This window comes from Pygocentrus nattereri, chromosome 7, assembly GCF_015220715.1.
Source record: "Pygocentrus nattereri isolate fPygNat1 chromosome 7, fPygNat1.pri, whole genome shotgun sequence".
NCBI classification, from domain to species: domain Eukaryota; kingdom Metazoa; phylum Chordata; class Actinopteri; order Characiformes; family Serrasalmidae; genus Pygocentrus; species Pygocentrus nattereri.
Window position 1 is genome coordinate 11614634 of NC_051217.1, and position 21390 is coordinate 11636023.

The following is a 21390-nucleotide window of genomic DNA, read 5'->3' on the forward strand; positions in this document are numbered from 1 at the left end:
AATGGAATTAAGGGGCCAAGCCCAACTCCTGAAAGACAACCCCACAGCACAATTCCCCCTCCACCAAACTTTACACTTGGCACAAAGCAGATAGGCAAGTATGGCTCTCCTGGCAACTGCCAAACCCAGACTCATTCATTGGATTGCCAGATGGAGAAGTGTGATTCATCACTCCAGAGAACATGTCTCCACTGCTCTATAGTCCAGTGGTGGTGCTTTACACCACTGCATTCAGTGCTTTGCATTGTGCTTGGTGATGCAAGGCTTGGATGCAGCTGCTTGGCCACAGAAACCCATTTCATGAAGCTCTCTATGCACTGTTCTTGAGTTAATCTGAAGGCCACATGAAGTTTGGAGGTCTGTTGCAATTGACTCTGCAGAAAGTTGACGACCACTGCGCACTACGCACCTCAGCATCCGCTGACCCCACCGTCATTTTATGTGGCCTACCACTTTGTGGCAGAGTTGCTGCTGTTCCCAATCGCTTCCACTTTGTTATAATACCACTGACAGTTGACCATGGAACATTTAGTAGTGAGGAAATTTCACGACTGTACAGGTGGCATTTTATCACAGTACCACGCTGGAATTCACTGAGCTCCTGAGAGTGACCCATTCTTTCACAAATGTTTGTAGAAGCAGTCTGCATGCCTAGGTGTTTGGCTTTATACACCTGTGGCCATGGAAGTGATTGGAACACCTAAATTCAATTATTTGGATGGGTGAGTGAACTCAATTTTGGCAATATAGTGCAAGTGCAGCTGATAAAACGGAGTGTAAAAACAAGGACATTTTTAATGTGAATACATATGGTTTATGTATTAGGCTACTTATGTGTTACTGTTTGTGAATTTGTGGTCTTACCTGAGCATTGCCAAACATAACAGTAGAGCACCACCTGCTGATGTCTTTCTTGCACAAGTCATGCAACTCAGGCTCCAAACGAATGTCCTCTGACTGCAAAGAAATAGAAGCAAAACTATCAGGGTTCATGAGATCTCTCTACCTCAACTTATTCATTTGGTACAAATGCAATATAGTACATCTGGCATGGCCATGGCCATCATTCATATCAGATGCTCAGGATAGGAGAATTTGAGAAATGTCTGAAGGAATGCAGAGTTAGCCCTGTCAGACTGTATATACCTGCATGTATTCCACTCATCCACATAATGAGATCATTTTACATGCATACTTAACAGTGACGGTGTTTTAACAGAAACAGTAACAGTTTTGATATCAGAAACAGTATGCATTCAAAGTAAAACCATCCTTATTGATTTTGCTACTGGACAATGGAAACAGCAAGATCTAAAACAGCAGAAGTATACTTGGTGATTTAGCTCTTGCATAAACTTTGATTTGTACGAAAACGCATCAATTGCATGCATTGCAATTGCATTTAATTCTAATTCCAAGACCCTGTTAACAGTTGTTTCATGCATCTTGAGTATCAGGATTATATCCAGATAGAGATTCAGATAAAAATACAGGTGACATTTAATTTTAGTACATGTGCTGCCATAACAAGCACTCAAGACACATTTAAACCACAATTTTTTTTTTGATTGCTCAAACCACTTCAGGACGTGGTCCAAGATGCATTTAAGCCAGATATTATACAAGAGTAAATGCATTGGCCTTTCAAAGCCACAGTAGACAACAAAAACCCCTCCCAGTGCACTGATGACAACTCTCTGCTGTTCTGCATAGGGGGAAAACTGCCCACTAAAATGATGCATTACTGCTCCTTCAGTTCAACTTGTGATGAGAGTTTCTTTTCTAAATTTAACCCAGTAGCCTGACGCTGATTTAAAATTAAGAGCCGGTGTGGTTTGTCTTCACTTTGTCTCACAATACTTTACATTTTAACACACATAGTCCACTGCCACAATGGCTAATACAGACTATTTTTTCTAAATAGTCTCCTTTAAATATCTTGTAAACAGTGTAAAGTCTGTAAGGAAACGAAAACACCATACAAAATAGTGATTTTGATCATTTGAGCAGGAGGGAAAAGCCAAGAAAAACATTGCTAGTAATTGTTTGATGTCAGAGCTGTCTGCCTATTGCACACCATACAACAATCAGAATTCAATCTGACTAATCAGAGACACATGTGACTACCAAGTGTAAATGTATGCCGCTAAAAATCTAACAGGTTACAATCCAGATATGACAAGGTGTAAACAGGGTTCAGATTTCTCACCATTTCCAGTTCTTCTACTCTGAGCTGCTTGCGACACTTCAGGGACACACGTTGCTCCTTCACATCCTGCAAAGTGTCATTCCTTACTGTAGTACTCAAACAGATCACAACATCCACCCTGAAGAAACATGAACAGAAAGATGGCAACGTAATCCAACTGGGAGAGGAGAGAATGCACAAGAGGTTATTCAAGAGACTGAGAAGTCTGAGAACCCATTAGGAGCCCAAGAATAAGCCACCTCTTAAATGCAGCCAGAAAATAATCAACTGTAACGTCAACACTATATTCATGTGAAAATGTACAGCATTAAGGTGAAAGACTACTGTAATGCCAAACTTACTTCTTCTTTATGTTAGGACACAGTTTGAGGACATCCTCTTTGCAGGCCATCTTGAATTTATATGAGAAGCGAAAGTCTTTCATTTGAATCTGAGAAAAATACAGATACGTTTATTTAAATATTTAGGTGTTAACATTGCTTTACACACTTAGTACACAACACAGTCCAAGTCAATGACACTACACCCCAGAAGGTTAGTAAATATTAATTCAACATTATTAGTATCCAAGGTTCTACATTTACAGCTTACCAGCTGGAAGTGTGTAACTCCCACAGCACACTTGTCATTCATCTCTTTTTGATGTTTGTTCTGCACCAAGCATTCCATCAGATCTCCTGTGTCTATCTGATTATCAGCCACATCCTGTGTGAGAAGTGTTTGCTTGATTTAATTTGAAAACAGACTCTTAACTCTGTTCAGAGAAATAAACAACTCAGGAAAAGGACACTGATAGGAACATCTAACTCCCCTAGAATGAAAACCATAGGAGGCAGAATTAGGACCACAGTCATATGCGTAATAAACATAACTTGTTAAAAGAAAAACAATCAGAGTTAAAATGAAGTGAGAGTGGGCTGCACTCACATGGCAGTGGGACTGGATCACTGGCTCACAGGCTCGAGTCAACAGTGCTTCTATCTGGATGTCCTGAAGAGGAGCCATGGCAAGATGATATTGAGCTCAGAGAATATAAAATACAGTACTATGATTTGATACATGATCATTTCCTGAAATCTACTTGTACATATTGCTTAGCTACACTTGGTTCTGAACAGATGGAAATATGTATACAAACTGTCTAATGAAGCACACACCTCAGACTCTAACTCTGTCAGGTTGCCCACCACATCTCTGCAGTCTTGTACCAAGTCCTCTAGATGGTCCTGCAGACACTCTAGCTCCTAGATCAGAAAGGAAAGGAGGGATCAGTTTATGGAATACACAGAACAAAATCTATATAAATCAGTTTATTATTAATTTTTAAAAAGAGACTTTGTACACTAAATCAGGCCAAGTTGGCAATTCGCATTTCCCATGGTCACCTATGAGTCTGGGTCTAAGAGCAGTGCCTTGTTGAGCTCACCATCACTTCTCGTGTTCTGTGAAAATTTACGCTCATGCACACTGCAATGACTGCAGCCAACGGCTGACATACACGTACTTTATGCACCCACATACTTGACGAACCTTAACGAATATACAAAAAAATGTGTTGGTCTTAAAAGCTTCAAATGTCCATGTTTAAGCAAAATCTCAACGGTGAAAGTGAAACAGTGTTAGCTTGGTACTAGTGGGGTAAAAAGGCTACTTAAAAATTAAGGTTTGTCACACAACACAAACTGTGCATTTGGTTAAATTAATTAAATAAATAAATAAATAAATAAATAAAAAAAGCAAAAAAAGTCTTTTAAATCAGCATCCCATGCTTTTTATGTTAAAGCACCTTCAAAGCGTTCATGAGTTTATTCATTACAAAAATAGTGATGCACAATAATCTCAATCATATTCATATTGACAGATAATTGCTTATTTAAAAACAAAAACACACTTTGATTTGACTGATATTTCACACAAATATTTTATGATATAGTTTTTGTACCCCAGAACCCCAAAAGAGCAGAATGTTTAGAACACTGGTTTACTACAGCAAATTATCTGCATTTTTAAAAATTTTCTGCACTTGTAATGCACTGTGATTGCCTGGCGACATGTGCAGAGTGTTTCCTGCCTTTTGCCCAATGATTGCTGGCACAGGCTCCAGCACCCCCCCATGACCCAAGAAGATCTGTGTGCGTGTGCACATTTGTAACACTACAGCAATAAATGATTGACTTCGTGGTAACGCTAACTTCTTCAGACTGAGAAACGTCCAAGCCAAAAACGCCCTTTGAACCCAGAAACTTTCTCTCAGGCAGTACTGCGCCAACTTCATACTAGCAACTAAAAATAAATCAGACTGACAAACTTCCTCTCTGCTGGCAACAAGCTAACCTCTATGGTCACAAGTGATAATCTTTGGACTGAGAAAGCTCTCTTGCCAATGGAGGAACTGTTTGTGCCAATCTACATTTCATAAATATTTGTGTCAGCATGATAAATATTGGATACAGGCATCAGCCCACAATTCCCATGTTGGTGCATTCCCAATATTACATATTTTCTCAATGGCAATACTGCCTTTTTAACATTTAGACACTCGAAAAGCAATAAGGATTAATAACAAGGGTTGAATATATAACTTTTCTACTTGCACATGAGCTGAAAAATTAGGCTTTTCTTCGCATGTGTCATTCTCGGCTGCCTCTCACAGCTGACTGCAATTCAACATACTCAATCGACCAAAACAAACAGTGCTGATGAGAGCCAATTAGATAATGCTGATGACGCGGGACAGGCTATGGACGATGGTCAGGTCACAGACAGCCTGACGGCAACAGACAGTTGTCTTGGTGCATCAGGGACCCCAAGAGCTTTGTTTACCTGGCCAGTTTCTGTCTTCTCACTGCACCACTTGCCCAGGTCAGTCATACAGCGTTTCTGAAGTTCTGGGTCCAGCTTCACATCCAGAGCTCTCTGGTGCAGGATCCGCTGGACTTCAACCTTGCAGTCCCTTGTAAGCTACAAGACAGCAAAAGTCAGTAAATTTCATCTCTCTCGCTCATAAAATCTTTTAAATTAGATTAAAACTCACATGACACACTGCACAGTGACAATTACATAGGCTAAAAATAATTATTCTGGGAAACAAATTTAGCTCAACACTTTCTATTAAAGTCTTCATGATTTCTTACCTTCTTTCATTTCTGAGATCAACTGAATGTCTCATCATATTACAAAAAATTTCTAAAAAATTATAATACCCATCACCATCATTAATCAACCACATCCTTATCGTTTCAAAACTGAAGCACTCACATACTGCTCTGGAAAGTCAAAAGACCAAACATTAGTCCATCACTTTTTGTACCTGAGATAGTACATTTCAAAAGTGATATCTAGGCTGTCTGTGACCAAGTTGTGATAAATTACAAGAAAATGTATCCTTGTGACCAATTTCAGAATAAGATAAATGTAGAAATAACAAATATCTGTGAAATGAAATATGCAGTCAAACTCTTGGGTTGCTTACTCGTGTGCCCTGTTCCTCTGTGCGGTAAGCATGGCGATAGAGGCAGGAGAACACAGCACCAGGAGGCATCAACTCGCTGGTCTCATTCCAGCCGTGCATGTGGCAGAGTCGGGAAGCATCATTCTGGCACTTTCGATACAAGATAGGATCGAGCCTATAGGGAATTTAATACTGAGATTACATAAGGGTTCAATGGGACAGGAGTCAAAAAAGGGTAAAGGATTTCAATAACCAGGGTTAGAAGTTAGTGATTCAAGTCTGACTCTTTACAAAATAATTACAGACAATACCTATTCAATACCAGGTATCAGTATACAACCAATCACAGTAGAAAATGCTGAATGTATTTTTACAACCTTAATCATGGATATAAAGAGTGACACAGCATTATGTTTAAATCAAGACAATAAAATGGCATCTTTCAGCTCATAAAATATAGCGCACTGCAGTGATGAGTAAGAGGATGCAGCTGTGCCTTCTCCACTACAAACCAGCACAAAGGTCACAACAAGATCTCCGCCATCCTTGGCTTCTCAAGCAAGAGCAAACAAACCCTTCACTACAATGGGCAGAGTGGGCAGTCAGTCACAATGGATAATTACACCAAATTGCCACTTCAAAGTATTCCAATTAAAAAGTACTTATGTCTAATGGGCTGTGAATGACATTACGAGCAGCGAAAAGGTTTTATTACACTACATCTTTGTGGGCACCTGAACGTCCCTGTTCACATTAAAAAGATGAGTGACGTATTGATGGAGAGGGTCAACTTCCAAATGTCACAGCTCACACTGCAGCCAAATACTAGAAAGCTCACAGCTATCAGAGCCATTGACAATTATTTCAATTAAAAGAGCCAAACAAATCAAACAGCCATTTAGCAAAGTGGTTTTAGAGCATTTTGAAAGAGGACTCTCTCCATTATGAAAAAAGCCCATTCAATTCTTTTCAGGTAGAAGTGAAAAGGAAAGAGTACAAGTGACCATGTCATATGCCTTTTGTACAGGAGTATCATGTTAAGCCTCATGGAGGTTAGGGAACCAGCCCTGTGACCTGAAGGTTGCCGGTTCAATCCCCAGAGCCGACAGTACGTGACTGAGGTGTCCTTGAGCAAGGCATCTAACCCCCAACTGCTTCCTGGGTGCTGTAGACAGGGCTGCCCACTGCTCCAGGCAAGTGTGTTCACTGCCCCCTGTGTGTATGTGGTGTTTCACTTCACAGATGGGTTAAATGCAGAGATGAAATTTCCCCATTGTCAGACTAATAAAGGTCACTTAATCCCCCACCCCCACTACACCCCCTTTGCCACAATGAACAGAGAGCATGGAGGAACAGGGAGGAGATAGGAAGGTGGTGGGGTGCAACAACTGTCAAAGGAATGGAAGGTAGAGATAGAAATTTATAGGAAGTTAGATAAGAAGGAGGAGGAACTTCAGGTATGGTCCCCCACCCAAATATTATTTCTTAACTTCAGTAAGAGTCTGACTCACTTCCAGTCTCTGGAGATAAAATACTGCAGCTCCAGCAGGCTGTGCTCACAGTCTTCTACCATTTTCTCTGTGTAGAGGTGTTCCATGAGGCACGAGAGGATCCTATACATGCACACAAACACACCAAATATAGTGGCCTCCATTTGTCAGTCTTCTCTGGTAGACAGCATGAAGATAACAATGGCTGCATGTTTCCTGAGGTATGTGAGAGTTTGATGCTTTTTTCAAGCCACCAGTTGCCAGTATGTCTCAGCACACAGAGAGAATGAGACTACTTTACAGGGCTACTGCCCACTGAATCTATTTAAAAGACATTCCAGCACCTAACACCACTACAGCCAGTCTTTGATCCAACTACCAGAAAGCAATGGAGTTATTTGTTATCCACAGCTTAAAATCAGTCTGACAGGCTGTTCTCTTTACTACTATTCAGCAAGTACTATTAACAATTTTACATGAGCAGGTTGGGTAATTTTGTAATATGCGGCAACTTTGTTTAAACAATGACTGCCCTTTCAGAGGAGTCGTATTTTAGATTTTGACTCGTCATACAACTAATGGACAATCATAAATGACATGAAAGTTTTCTAAACATTAAAAGCAGAGGGTTATCACTTTTACTATGCTAAGGTGGACCCCCTCATATCCCACTCTAACAGAAGACTTCACTAGCTATTTACACTAACTGCTTTAAGTCATTACCTAGCCTACTCATAGCAAAGTTCAGAGCAATGCTCACAGTATCATTACACACTGTCAATTGAGCTCAAATTCAGTTTTTTCCCTCCTAGTAAAGCATTCATGAAAATTGGTTTAGTGTGCTGACAAGACAAAAACGAATTGTTCAAGAGAGCAAACATGAGAAAAGCCCTTCACGCTCCATTACAATTCCAAATAAAGGATAACTTTCCTCTGTTAAGATGACCACATTAAGCGGTACATATTCACATACAAGTACTAACACAGAGTACACAGGGTTACTGGGACTCACATAGGGTCTCCGTTGCGGATGTGTTTGCAGGCTGTCTGGATCACAGACTCACAGGCTTCATTGAGAGCACGATCAATGCGGTAATCAGCCCCAGGGTCGGCAGACTGGATGAGTGCCTGAAGCTACAGGGAGGGGAACACACCTAGTATTAGTCACACAAGAGGGGTACATATTTAAAATACACAAGGTAAGGAACTACTGCCCAGTGAATGATTTTAGTGATTCTTGAAATGAATCATTCAAAAATGCTAATTCTACAAACAGAAAAAGTGTAAAGCCAGAATAACATTACATTACATTATAGTTCTACCCGGACTATAGCCATAATTCATAACCGAGCTGTGTCTGGGGCACAAACCACTCATTTATTTCATTTCCATAGTGCCACTGTGTGTGTGTGTGTGTGTGTGTGTGTGTGTGTGTGTGTGTGTGTGTGTGTGTGTGTGTGTGTGTGTGTACAGGATAAAAGATAAGCCACTTGCATAAAGATAACTGAAAAAAGAAGTTCAGAACAGTTAAAAAAAAAATTAATTAAAATATGGGATTCCACAATTGTGCAAGACCTGGTACCAAATGTTCACCATTAGATAAACAGAACTTAATCTTTCATCTCAAGCTCCACTATTGCTTCAGATTTGAAAAAAAAAAAAAAAAAAAAAAAAAAAAGCAGGTTTTCATCAATCCTAATGTAAGATGACAATATGGGTATGAAAGGATGTGTAGCAGTCAAGAAGCCACAAATGAGAAAAAAAGGGCTGTGGCTGTTCTCAGAACAATGGACGAGTCATCCCCAGGCACAGAGCTCAATATCATTGCATGCGTTTCTTGGAACGTGAAAAGCAGATTTTTTTGATGTGGGGAAAAATATCCCAGCAGATTTCTTTAAGAAACCAAAAGAACGTTTACAGGAATAACGGAAGCTAGTACACAGGGCCAACACACTAAATACTAAAGAAAATATTCTATTTAGTTGTTAAAGCTTCTGTGTAATTTTCTTTTCTGTGTGTTTGTTTGTTCCTAAATGCTTAAAAATGTATAACTTGTAATAAAGTCGTTCTGACTTTTTTGGAAATGAAATAAGTGAAGGGTGGTCTGTTTAGTACTGTAGGGTACTGTTCTGTGATCCCTAGTCATTTTGTGTGTGATGCCCAATTATTTTTAGTCATTGTAAAAATCTAAAAAAAACGAGATACGCAGTCTTTTCACAATCTGTTAGGATGTTTAAAAGATGTGTAGTGTATCCAAAGCACATATTTCATGCATCAGTTCTTGTAGCCTTGTACAACCTTTCAGAAGCTTGTCAGTTTGAATTTGTTTTGCTCAGTTCCAGTCGGTCATTGGACACAGCACAACAATCTGCTACTTCAACCTTTTGTACTCAGCCAGCCACTATCCTCTGATGAACTATGTAGGAGGCTTGCATGATTATGACAACCACTTTTTCTTGTAGGATCGCTTGTAGATGCATGGGTGCTTACAGCATTTTGACAGAGACTGTCAATTAGGCCCTTGTCCCCCCGACCCACTCTCATGAGGCAGTGGAGTGTGCGTCCCTTGCGGTGCAGACCAGAGCAGTGCGACTCAATCTCTCCCCGACAGTGAAGAACAATCTCTGGGCTCAGAGAGAAATCCTCCATCAGCATACGCCTGTAGTCAAGCATCTCCCCTTGACACTCCCCACTCACCATGCGGCCTAGAGCAAAACACAGGAGCAAGTGTCATTCATTTTTGAAGTATATACACACAAATCCACAGTTATTATAACTAAGAGATGCATAAAAGCTTCAAAAGGCAACATGAATTGGGGATCATAATACATTTTTCTTCCTTTATATGAGGTGTTTCCAAGTATAACATCACCAGGGAGGGTCTCTGATCTAACTGACCATTTTTGCTCAATGACAGGTTGGTGCGGTAGGAGTGGTGGGATAGGGAGGTGATGCCTGATATTACAGAAGATTATAGGAAAAACAAGAATGCTGTATTTGAAATTATATGATAAATTGTGCTTAACACGAACAGATACAACCAAGAAGAAAAATGGTATTTTTATATTGGCACCCCTAAACATTTTTAGAAACAAATTATAACTGAAGCATTGTTTTCCATTCATATTTTACATTTGTAAGTCAAGTCATTTTTCAACATGGGAAAGACAAGAGAACACATAAGGGGAAAAATGTGTTGTCCTTCATGGGAATGGCTATTAAAAATTAGCTACTCACCTAAAAATACCCATATCTACATTCAGGGCAATGATTAAAAAGTTTCAAATCAACTTGAACTGTGACAAACTTGCCTGGACCCATGTTTATTTTGCCCCCACACACAGAGAGGACAATGGGAAGAGAGGCAAGCAAATAAATAAATCCCCAGAAAAAAAAAAAAAAAAAAAAAAAAAAAAAAAAAAAGCAGCATTTGGGTTCACCAAGTCACCAAAACTACCATCAGATGGCAGAAAAAGTTGTTCCTGTCATCTAACCACAAATGTAAGTGCTTGAAGTTCGCTACTGGGTCTTTGACTTTTGCCAAAATGCAAATATAAATATAAATACACACACACACACACACACACACACACACACACACACAAAAAGCCACTGATTGTGCAAGTTCTCCTACTTAGAAAGATGAGGAAGGTCTAATTTTCATCATAGGTACACTTCAACTATTAGAGACAAAATGAGGAAAAAAAATCCAGGAAATCATTTTTTTTTCCAGTAATCATTTTTAAAGAATTTATTTGTAAATTATGGTGGAAAATAAGTATTTGGTCACCCACAAACAAGCAAGACTTCTGGCTCTCACAGACCTGTAACTTCTTTAAGAAGCTCTTCTGTCCTCCAGTCGTTACCTGTATTAATGGCACCTGTTCGACCTCGTTATCTGTATAAAAGACACCTGTCCACAGCCTCAAACAGTCAGACTCCAAACTCAACCATGGCCAAGACCAAAGAGCTGTCGAAGGACACCAGGAAGAAAATTGTAGACCTGCACCAGGCTGGGAAGAGTGAATTTACAATAGGCAAGCATGTTGGTGTGAATAAATCAACTATGGGAGCAATTGTAAGAAAACGGAAGACATACAAGAACATTGATAATCTCCCTCGATCTGGGGCCCCATGCAAGATCTCATCCTGTGGGGTCAAAATGATCAGGAGAACGGTGAGCTAAAATCCCAGAACTACACGCAGGGTCCTGATGAATGACCTGCAAAGAGCTGGAACAAAAGTAACAAAGGCTACCATCAGTAAGACACTACACTGATAGGGACTCAAATCCTGCAGTGCCAGGCGTGTCCCCCTGCTTAAGCCAGTACATGTCCAGGGCCATCTGAAGTGTGCCAGAGAGCATATGGATGATCCAGAAGAGGATTGGGAGAATATCATGTGGTCAGATGAAGTCAAAATAGAACTTTTTAGTAAAAACTCAACTCGTCGTGTTTGGAGGAAGAAGAATGCAGAGTTGCATCCCAAGAACACCATACCTACTGTGAAGCATGGGGGTGGAAACATCTTGTTTTGGGGCTGTTTTTCTGCAAAGGTGACAACATGACTGATCCGTGTTAAGGGAAGAAAGAACAGGGCCATGTATCGTGAGATTTTAAGCCAAAACCTCCTATCAGTGAGAGCATTGAAGATGGAAATTGGCTGGGTCTTCCAGCATGACAATGATCCCAAACACACCGCTCGGGCAACGAAGGAGTGGCTCCGTAAAAAGCATTTCAACGTCCTGTAGTGGCCTAGCCAGTCTCCAGACCTCAACCCCATAGAAAATTTGTGGAGGGAGTTGAAAGTCTGTGTTGCCCAGCGACAGCCCCAAAACATCACTGCTCTAGAGGAGATCTGCATGGAGGAAGGGGCCAAAATACCAGCTAGAGTGTGTGCAAACCTTGGTCAAGAAACGTTTGACCTCTGTCATTGCCAACAAAGGTTGTTACAAAGTATTGAGTTGAACTTTTGTTATTGACCAAATACTTATTTTCCACCACAATAAATTCTTTAAAAAACCTACAATGTGATTTTTTTTTTCTCATTTTGTCTCTCATAGTTGAAGTGTACCTCTGATGAAAATCTCATCTTTCTAAGTAAAAGAAGTTGCACAATCAGTGGCTGACTAAATACTTTTTTGCCCCACTGTGTGTGTTGACAACAACAACAACAACAACAACCACCACCACCACCACCACCACCACCCAATACATCAGATGATTAACTTTAAGTGACCCTCATTAGTCCCACAACAGGGAAATTTCACATCCGCATTTAACCCATTCATGAAGAGAAACATCACACTAGGTGGCAGTGAGCACACTTCCCCGGAGCCTGGGACACCCCAGTCATGTTGGCTCTAGGGCTAGAACTAGTGACTTTCTGGTCACAGGGCCGGTTCCCCAACCTCCAGCCCACACGCACACACAGTGAACATGTCCAAATTGTGCTAAAAGTGTCAATACGGTGTGTGACCACCATTATTATCTAGCACTGCCTTAACCCTCTTGGGCATTCACCAGAGCTACACAGGTTGCTACTAGAATCCTCTTCCACTCATGCTGACATCATGGAGCTGGTGGATGTTAGACACCTCACTCTCCTGCTTCTTCTGCTTGAGAATGCCCCACAGTTGCTAAACTAGGTTTAGGTCTGGAGACATACTTGGCCAATCTATCATTTTTACCTTCAGGAGGGCAGTTGTCTTCTTAGAGGTGTGTTTGGGGTCATTGTGTTGGAAAACTGCCATGCGGCGCAGTTTCGGAAGGGAGGGGATCATGCTCTGCTTCAGAATGTCGGTACATGTTGGACATCATGTTTCCCTCAATAAACCACAGCTACCCAGCGCTGGCAGCTCCAGACCATGATGCTACCACCACCATGCTTGACTGTAGGCAAGAGACAGTTGTCTTGGTATTCCTCACGAGGGCGTCACCAGACATGCTGGACACCACCTAAGCCAAACGAGTTCATCTTGGTCTCATCAGACCACGGAACATGGTTCCAGTAATCAATGTTCTTGGACTGCTTCTCTTCAGCAAACTGTTTGCAGGCTTTACTTTCAGCTTCAGAAGAGGCTTTCTTCTGGAACGATGGCCACACAGACAGTTTGTGTGGCGTGTGGTCTGAGCACTGACAGTCTGATCTCCCACTTCAACCTCTGCAGCAATGCTGGCAGCACTCATGCGTCTATTTTTTTGAAGCCAACCTCTGGATATGATGCTGAACATTTACACTCAACTTCTTTGGTTGACCCTCGAGAGGCCTGCCCCGAGTGGAACCTGTCCTGGAACACTGCTGTAGGACCTCGGCCACAGTGTTACAGCTCAGTTTCAGGGCGTTGGCAATCTTCTTATAGCCTAGGCCACCTTTGTGGAGAGCAACAATTCTATTTCTCACATCCTCAAAGAGTTCTTTGCCATGAGGTGCCATGTTGAACATCCAGTGGTCAGTATGAGCAAGTTGTACCCAAAACAACAAATTTAACAGCCCTGCTCCCCGTTCACACCTGGAACGGGTCACATGACACCAGGGAGGGACAACGACACAACTTGGACATGACTGTGAGGTTTACTCACTTGTGTTGCCAGCTAATTAAACATTAATGGCTGTGTGTTATTTTCAGAGGACAGTAAATCTATACTGCTGTAAAATATTTGCAGAAGTGTGCAGGGTGTACTCACTTTTGTGAGATGCTGTATTTTATTTACACATTATTAAAAAAAAGTAAAAACTTATACATTTCCTCACTACTAAATATTCCAGTCAACTGTCAGAGGTATTTTAACAAAGACAAAGTGATTGGGAATGACAGCAACTCAGCCACGAAGTGGTAGGCCACATAAAATGACAGAGATGCTGAAGTGCATAGTGGTTGTCAACTTTCTGCAGAGTCGATCGCTACAGACCTCCAAACTTCATGTGGCCTTCAGATTAGTTCAAGAACAGTGCATACAGACGCCTTACATCACCAAGCGCAAGGCAAAGCTTCGAATGCAGTGGTGTAAAAAGCCGCCACTGGACTCTAGAGCAGTGGAGATGTGTTCTCTGGAGTGACTAACCATGCTTCTCCGTCTAGCAATCCTGGGTTTGGTGGTTGCCAGGACAAGGGTACTTGTCTGACTGCACTGTGCCAAGTGTAAAGTTTGGTGGAGGGGAGATTATGGTGTGGAGGTTCTGTTCCAACATGACTGCATACCAGTGCACAAAGCAAGGTCCATAAAGACATGGATGAGTGAGTTTGGTGTGGAAGAACTTGGCTGGTCTGCACAGAGTCCTGACCTCAAACCCATTAAACACCTTAGAGCGGAGACTGGGAGCCAGGCCTTCTGGTCCAACATCAGTGTCTGACCTCACAAATGTGCCATTCTGGAAGAATGGTCAAAAATTCCCATAAACGTTCCTAAACCTTGTGGAAACTCTTCTTGAAGAGTTGAAGCTGTTATAGCAGCAAAGGGTGGGCCGACATCATGTTAAATCCTATGGATTATGAATGGGATCTCACTCAATTTTATGTGTGTGGCAATGCTTTTGGAATTATAGTGTGTATGGGACTGATTTATGCATGATTCAAATAGTTGCAGCAACACACAAATGTACTGACCTCTATGCACTGCAGACTCGAGGCAGAGGAGCAGGTATGAAAGTCTAGCTTCTCTGGCTCGGGGCAGGTTGGTGTCCAGGTTACAGCGGTATTTACGGAGGTCAGCCTTGCAGGCTTTGGCCAGTGAGTAACTGACCTTATAGTCCTGAGCAATCAGCTTCTGCCTTGTGGTCAGGGCGTCTCTACACTGTGGACAGAAATGCTTATTTAGACTCCAGACACACACTCACACCACAAAATGCCACATACATTCCTGTGGGTTTTTTCACAGGCTACGCATGCAGCAGTTAAGCAACTCTTCTGTCTCAAACTATTTTAAATTCGCATAAATGTTTCTCTATTGTGAATTGCAGTGAAGGAAATGTAAAGCAGTCATGTCACACAATTCACATAATCGTAACAAAAAGCGAAGAGAAGCACACCTTTTCAGACATTGCTTCCTCAAATTTGTGGTTGAAGAGACATTTGTAGACCCTGCCTTCTCCAGCTTGGGTCTGCAAGAAAGAAATGTGCATGGTATATGTGCACTTCCACCAACAGGTCATAAAACAACAAGGGGAATTTTCCAGACCCGGACACTGGAACTGCATCAGCTAATCCTGTCACTATGACATGCTGATTTAAGGCCCAGGAGAAGGCGCAGCTGCCAATCATCTTTTCTTGGCCATCAGTGACTATCACCAGAGGGAATGAACAACACGAAGTGAAACGAGGACAACATTAGCAGTATTGGAGGCATTGAAGGGCAGGACGGATTCAGAGTAGTAGCAGACCGATTTAAGGCTAGCTTTAAATTTAAATAGCACTTTTGATATGAAAACCATTCATTTCTCAAGATCATTGTTACAGTCAATCTGTTCACTTTTATTAGTGGTCTGGACTAAACTGGTAAATCTGAACACAAAACTCCATCACTGTTAGTTATTCTAAAACGTATCCATCCTAGCATCTAGCATGCGGATCACACAGGAAGGGGAAAAAAAAAAAAAAAAAAAAAAAAGAATCCAGCCAAGAATGATGGAAAGCTCCACTCATATTGCTACCATACTGACATTTTTTTAAAGACTTTGTTTCAGCTTTAATGCATGTTGAGGACTGACAGCTATGACAATTTACAGTTGATGACAATCATATTAGTCAGTAAAACACAGAGTATTTGATTTTTATCATCATATTAAACTACATTAGCCAATATTATCAGTTATCTGGTTTACAGTCTTTAGCTTCTAATTTAGTGGCAGAAAAAAAGAAATTTACATTTTCACAGAAGCGCTCTCTGTCATTGCGGCAGGAAAAGTAGAGGTAGCGGTCCAGGTGGAAGTCGTCAGAGGAGAGCTCAGCCACTCGCATGATGGCCTTCTTGCAGGTATCTTTGATCTGATGAGCCTGATCCTGCTGCTCTGCCTCCCTGACCAAGGCCTTTTCCAGACATGCAATGACTTCACCTTGAGAGTGCAGGTCCTGAGAGAAGAGACGCGAAGAACAGACAAATAGTAAAGTAAAGCAGAGATGTTAATATTGGAAGAAAACAAAAAGAGCTAAAGTAAAGACAAGATGCAGTAACCTCAATAACATTCCATAAAAAGCTTGCATGGATGAAAATCATCAAGGGATTTCACACCCACTCAAACACTTCTGGCACCTAATATCTAAAGCACTTTCAAGCAACCACCCTCTGATCTCATTTCATATTAAATTTTCAGACAACAGAATGATGCATCTTAGTCTAGTAGATCTTTGACTACTAAACAACCTTAAAATGTCTGCAAGCACTCGAAAGATGTGATTTTCAATATTTATTTCACAGATGTTTTACTTGGAAGAATACTTTGATGCGCCGTACTCAACATGTAACTTGTTCAGTTCTGTCCTGTTCCCTGTGCTGGACAAAAGATTCACACTCCATAACTAAAAGCAGGCTACTCCTTTAAAGTGAGCAGGCGGTGTTATACTGCAAGGACTCACTTGACTATTCAGACACTGAAAAGAAAAGAAAAGAAAAAAAAAAAAAAAAAAAAAAAAAAAAAAAAAAAAACACACACCACACACAACACACACACACACACACCCCCCCACCCTAAAATCTAAAGAGATTTACAAACATCAAGGAAAGAAGGAAAATAACTACAAACGATATAAATCCACATATAAATCCACTGCACAAAAAAAAAAATAAAATAAAAACAAAAAATACAGGTCATATCTGTAGTTGATGAAAACATGACAAATAAACATAGCTGCCCCATTTTTAATTACTTTTTTAAATTTAAGAAATAATGGTGCTATGTGCACTCACTTTGTCTCCAGTAGTGATGCTTCCACAGTGCAGAATATTGATGTCCTCTTTGCACTTGTCCATGAACCCACATATGAGTCTGTAGTCACTGAAGACAATACTGGTCATCTTTGTGATGTATTGATGGCACTGGTACTCTGTGATGTTGCCACGGTGATCCACCAAGCAGGACACCAGATAGCCTTTACCTCTCTCCTCTTCACTACATTCTTTAAGCTGGTTAGAAAAAGATTGATGCGTGGAACCACAGACTGTAATTGCTGTTAAAACTAATAAACTTGAAAAGAAAAAAAAAAAAAAAAAAAAAAAAAAAAATCTCTAATTAAAAGCTTAATCTAGCCATCACTTGGGTTCTTCTAGCTTGTCCCATAAAATTTATACTAAATTAGATCCCTTGAATGTCACTGGCAACATGGCAATATTTTATTGTATTGTAATAAATTATGCCACAGTAAATTTTAATGCACCATAATCAGACCTCTTTAACTAAATTTACTGCGGTCCATTATGTGAAATGTTGACTGTACTCAGTTTTTGATGGTGTTTTTAAATGTGGCTTTGCTTGTGCTTCTGTCCCATCTTAAACCTCAAAAAAGGAAACCTTGTGATGCATATTTTACGTCAACAATGCCTTAAAGTACTATGATTTTCGTCCTTATTCATCAAATGCTGCATTAAAAAAAAAGTGAATATTTGACCATCTACACTGACAACTTAACTACTTTGCGTCTGATTTGTGAAACCTTTGTACGACATTGAAACAAACAGGGAATTAAGTGCAAATGATTAAATCGGCATCTGTGCATGAAATCAAGCCTACCAGCCCCTCTTTTACAAATCATACTTGAAGCAGGCCCTAGTTTATGTAGATGCTTTGGAAGGGAGACAATAAAATGGGAGCCAGTGGCTGAGCCACAAAATCAAGCATTGTTCTTCATGTCGTTAAACCCAAATTTACACACACTCCTACCAGATGTCTGCTCATTTTACTATCAGATTTGACTGTATCCAAGTTTGATACCAAAGTATTTTTGCCATATTGCCACCCCTACTGTCACTCATCTTTGAAACCATTATTAGAATAAGTTCCACAGATTATTATAAACATGTAGAAAAGAGAAAACTAAATCAAAAAAAACATATTCAAACTCATAAGCACACAATGTTTGTTGTGATGCTGAGTCTCAAGCATGTGAGCTTTGAACATGTGGACGCACACGAAAAGCTTTTCGCAAACACATATGTAACAAACATTCTTAATGAGGCCAGAGGATTATAATGCAGATAAGAGGAAAACAAGGTCATGCTTCTTCATTATGGCTTGAACTGACCTCTGATATGGTGCTTTTACACACTTCAATTGCCACAGACTCAAACTTTGGATCAGTAGTCAAGTTCAATTTATAGTTCCACAGCAACTGCAGGAAAGAGAAACATAAGTTAAATTAAAACCGATGAGGGTTAGAAAAACACCACCAATATTCAGGTGTTTCCAAAGCAAACCTAACAGAATCAGACTTGATAATGTTTGACTGCTGCCAGGACAAATGTGTGAAGTGGGTGTGAAGGGTTTGCTTAGTGAGACAGAGCCAGCTGAGAGCACAGCTCATTGTCTGACCTCCGACAATGCCAACAGGCGAATCTCCAACAACCCAAATGTCTAAATGCTAGTGTTCAAAAGTAAACGCCCCCCCCCAATTAGTGTTGGAATGTAAAAAAAATAAAAATAAAAATGTTGCCACTCTGTGTGATATAATTATTCATTCTCAATCTATGTTTCGTCATTTATTTCATGTGTTCCTTGAGATGCACTTACAATGTTGGTATATTTTTTGCACCAAAACAGTCCAAGCCAAATGAAATTTAAAAGGAGTATTGTTCAACATCTCTTTATACCTATTCTCTTTATTATTAGAATTAAACAGGCTGGTTTTGTTATTATGCCTACAAGACTGATATGTAAATGAGCTCTGGTCTGACTGGCCGCAGTGTATTGTGCATCATTCAAAAAGAATCCGCTCTGAAACACTGCTGTAGTGCTGTAGTCTGAGTAGATGGATATATGCAAATGTGCAGATGTTTGTGTGATAAAAACAGTGAGCCCAAGAGGGCCAATGTTTGCAGCTTCTATGGACTGTACAGAATAGGGAGTGAGAAAGAGGGAAGGGAAAAAAAAAAAAAAAGAAAAAAAAAGAAAAAAAAACCCTTGCACACACACTATCAAACTTTTCTTTTGCAAAAGTGAGAAAATTCTGCACCCTCTCCACCAACATTCTCCAACCATTATGAACGTTTAAAAAAAAAAAAAAAACAAAACAAAACAAAAAAACCCACCACACAATGATAAGCCAGGTGAACCAGTGAGAAGCAGGGCAGGACATTCTAAAGAGCAGCCAATGACCGCACACAGTTATGGCACAAAAATCCATTATGGTTTGTTAGAGAACGTTTATTGGGTGTGTTCTGGGCTGAATATGGTACAACAGCACCGATCAGCTGAATCACTCTGTAGGATATAGCTTGGACATAGATATAGGAGCTATCTTTTGCTAATGCCTTTACCCAGGGACAGTGTTATCACTGGTAAACACAGATTTAGCTGTGGCTGAAAAAGACAACCCTCACCTTAAAATGGAATCAGAGAAATGCTGACCAATTTCAACATTGTCTCATTAAACTAAAAATGATCTAGATGCAACTCCCTTTAAATTACATATTTAAAGAAGCTGTGCCCAAACCTTTTGTCCTAGGGGGGGGGTGAAGAGCAATTATAAATGTATTTTATAACATTACAGTGTATTATTATATTAAAATACAACTTTCAGGACACATTTTGGGTGGCCCTAATTTAAAGCGCATTCAGTAACATCATAACAGCAGACTATTACTGTTATCACAGCTCAGGCTCATAGCATGATATTAGCCTCTGCCATCCTTGTAGAAACAGCAAGGGCACCAGTTGAGTCTATAGCCTAGAGGTATGACAACAACTGAAATAGAATTAAGGTGAGAAACTGCAAACTTTGTAGGCCAAGTTAACCTTCTAAAATCAAAAAATAGCAAAGCTAAAGTATTGTTTGATTGGATGATGGATAGAACAACAGCGCATAAAACTGTCAGGGAAGGAGATTTGAATTTGAGCCTTGGTTCATCTTCATGCATTGAACCCATTCACATCTAACAACTGAATGTAGAGTGATAAGTAAAAATGCCATACAATTTTTTTCTGGTTCAATGTGTCACATTCACAATCAGATGGGATTTTTTTCTAATTTATTATTAGGTCAGTAATCTGGAATTAATATAATAAAACGCAACAAAATCTCAATTATGGTTTCACTGATTTGAAAGACACGTATGCTGATTTGTGCTTAGGTGAGCTTGAATAACATAAGGATCAAATAAAAAATTTAAAATGGATATTAATGGATTAAACAATGGCCAGTGGAGATGCTCCAAAAGCACTTAGTAAATCTAGATTCTGTTCTCTTAATCTTCTTCTATTCCAATTTACAACCAGGACCTGGCCATTGCTGCAAATATTTTGGGCACCTGTACTGTTCAAGTACATGCACATTGAGTACAATAAAGTATATACCCTTGATTATTTGATTGTAATTTAAAATATAACCAGAAAATAATTTCCTGTAACCCGTGGAAAGCCTGAACTACATGTGATAAGGACAAAAAACAATATAATGTACCACACTCGGCCCAGCCCAGAGACACACCCAATAAACATTCTCTAACAAACCACAAAAACCAAAATGACTTCTGTAAGCTTTAACAGACCATAACAAAAGAGATCTGGGAGTGAACCACTACTGACATGATTTATACTTGCTCTCATTATTCAGGAACTTTTCATGCTTTGGAAAACTGACAAAATTTAACACCAGATGTTAAACGCCAGATGCCTCAATTAAATATGTCTGAATTAAATGTGCTAAACATTTCCCACAAAATTACACAAGTTTGTGTGATCACAGTTATGAGCCCTAAACAAAGCACTCACTACATGGACCAGTTTTTTTTCTCTAAATGTGAACATCAAAAGAAACAATAAGTCTGAAATTAATAGTTTTATAATGTTAAATTCTCTTGTAAAAGCTCAGTTTACTTAGATATCTTAATAATTGGAGAACATTTTATAGTGTTTGAGCACTTACATGGTTGCAGTCTGTGGAAATGTCAATTTCCTGGAAGAGAAGAAAAGAGGAAGAATTAAAAAAAAAAAAAAAACAAAAGACAAAAAAAAACCCACACAACACACAAAGATCACATCTGTCTTAAGACAGACAGAGGCAAGAGCAAAACAGACAGGAATCTGCAAAAGAT

General features: G+C 39.9%; 1 protein-coding gene across 4 annotated transcripts in view; it reads right to left on the minus strand.

The window, feature by feature from the left end:
- glg1b (golgi glycoprotein 1b) overlaps positions 1-21390 on the minus strand; it is a 46185-nt gene that overhangs the window by 12186 nt on the left and 12609 nt on the right. For all 4 annotated transcript variants that reach the window (XM_037540127.1, XM_017712980.2, XM_017712816.2 and 1 more), the window contains exons 2-18: positions 21222-21251; positions 18384-18470; positions 17053-17268; positions 16014-16217; positions 15179-15250; positions 14757-14943; positions 9641-9855; positions 8163-8284; positions 7172-7273; positions 5682-5835; positions 5033-5170; positions 3367-3453; positions 3137-3199; positions 2801-2914; positions 2551-2639; positions 2210-2327; positions 865-957 (exon numbers count right to left, since the gene is read on the minus strand). In XM_037540127.1, coding sequence (XP_037396024.1) covers positions 865-957; positions 2210-2327; positions 2551-2639; positions 2801-2914; positions 3137-3199; positions 3367-3453; positions 5033-5170; positions 5682-5835; positions 7172-7273; positions 8163-8284; positions 9641-9855; positions 14757-14943; positions 15179-15250; positions 16014-16217; positions 17053-17268; positions 18384-18470; positions 21222-21251 — 2091 coding nt within the window. The remainder of the gene's footprint in view (positions 1-864; positions 958-2209; positions 2328-2550; positions 2640-2800; positions 2915-3136; positions 3200-3366; positions 3454-5032; positions 5171-5681; positions 5836-7171; positions 7274-8162; positions 8285-9640; positions 9856-14756; positions 14944-15178; positions 15251-16013; positions 16218-17052; positions 17269-18383; positions 18471-21221; positions 21252-21390) is intronic.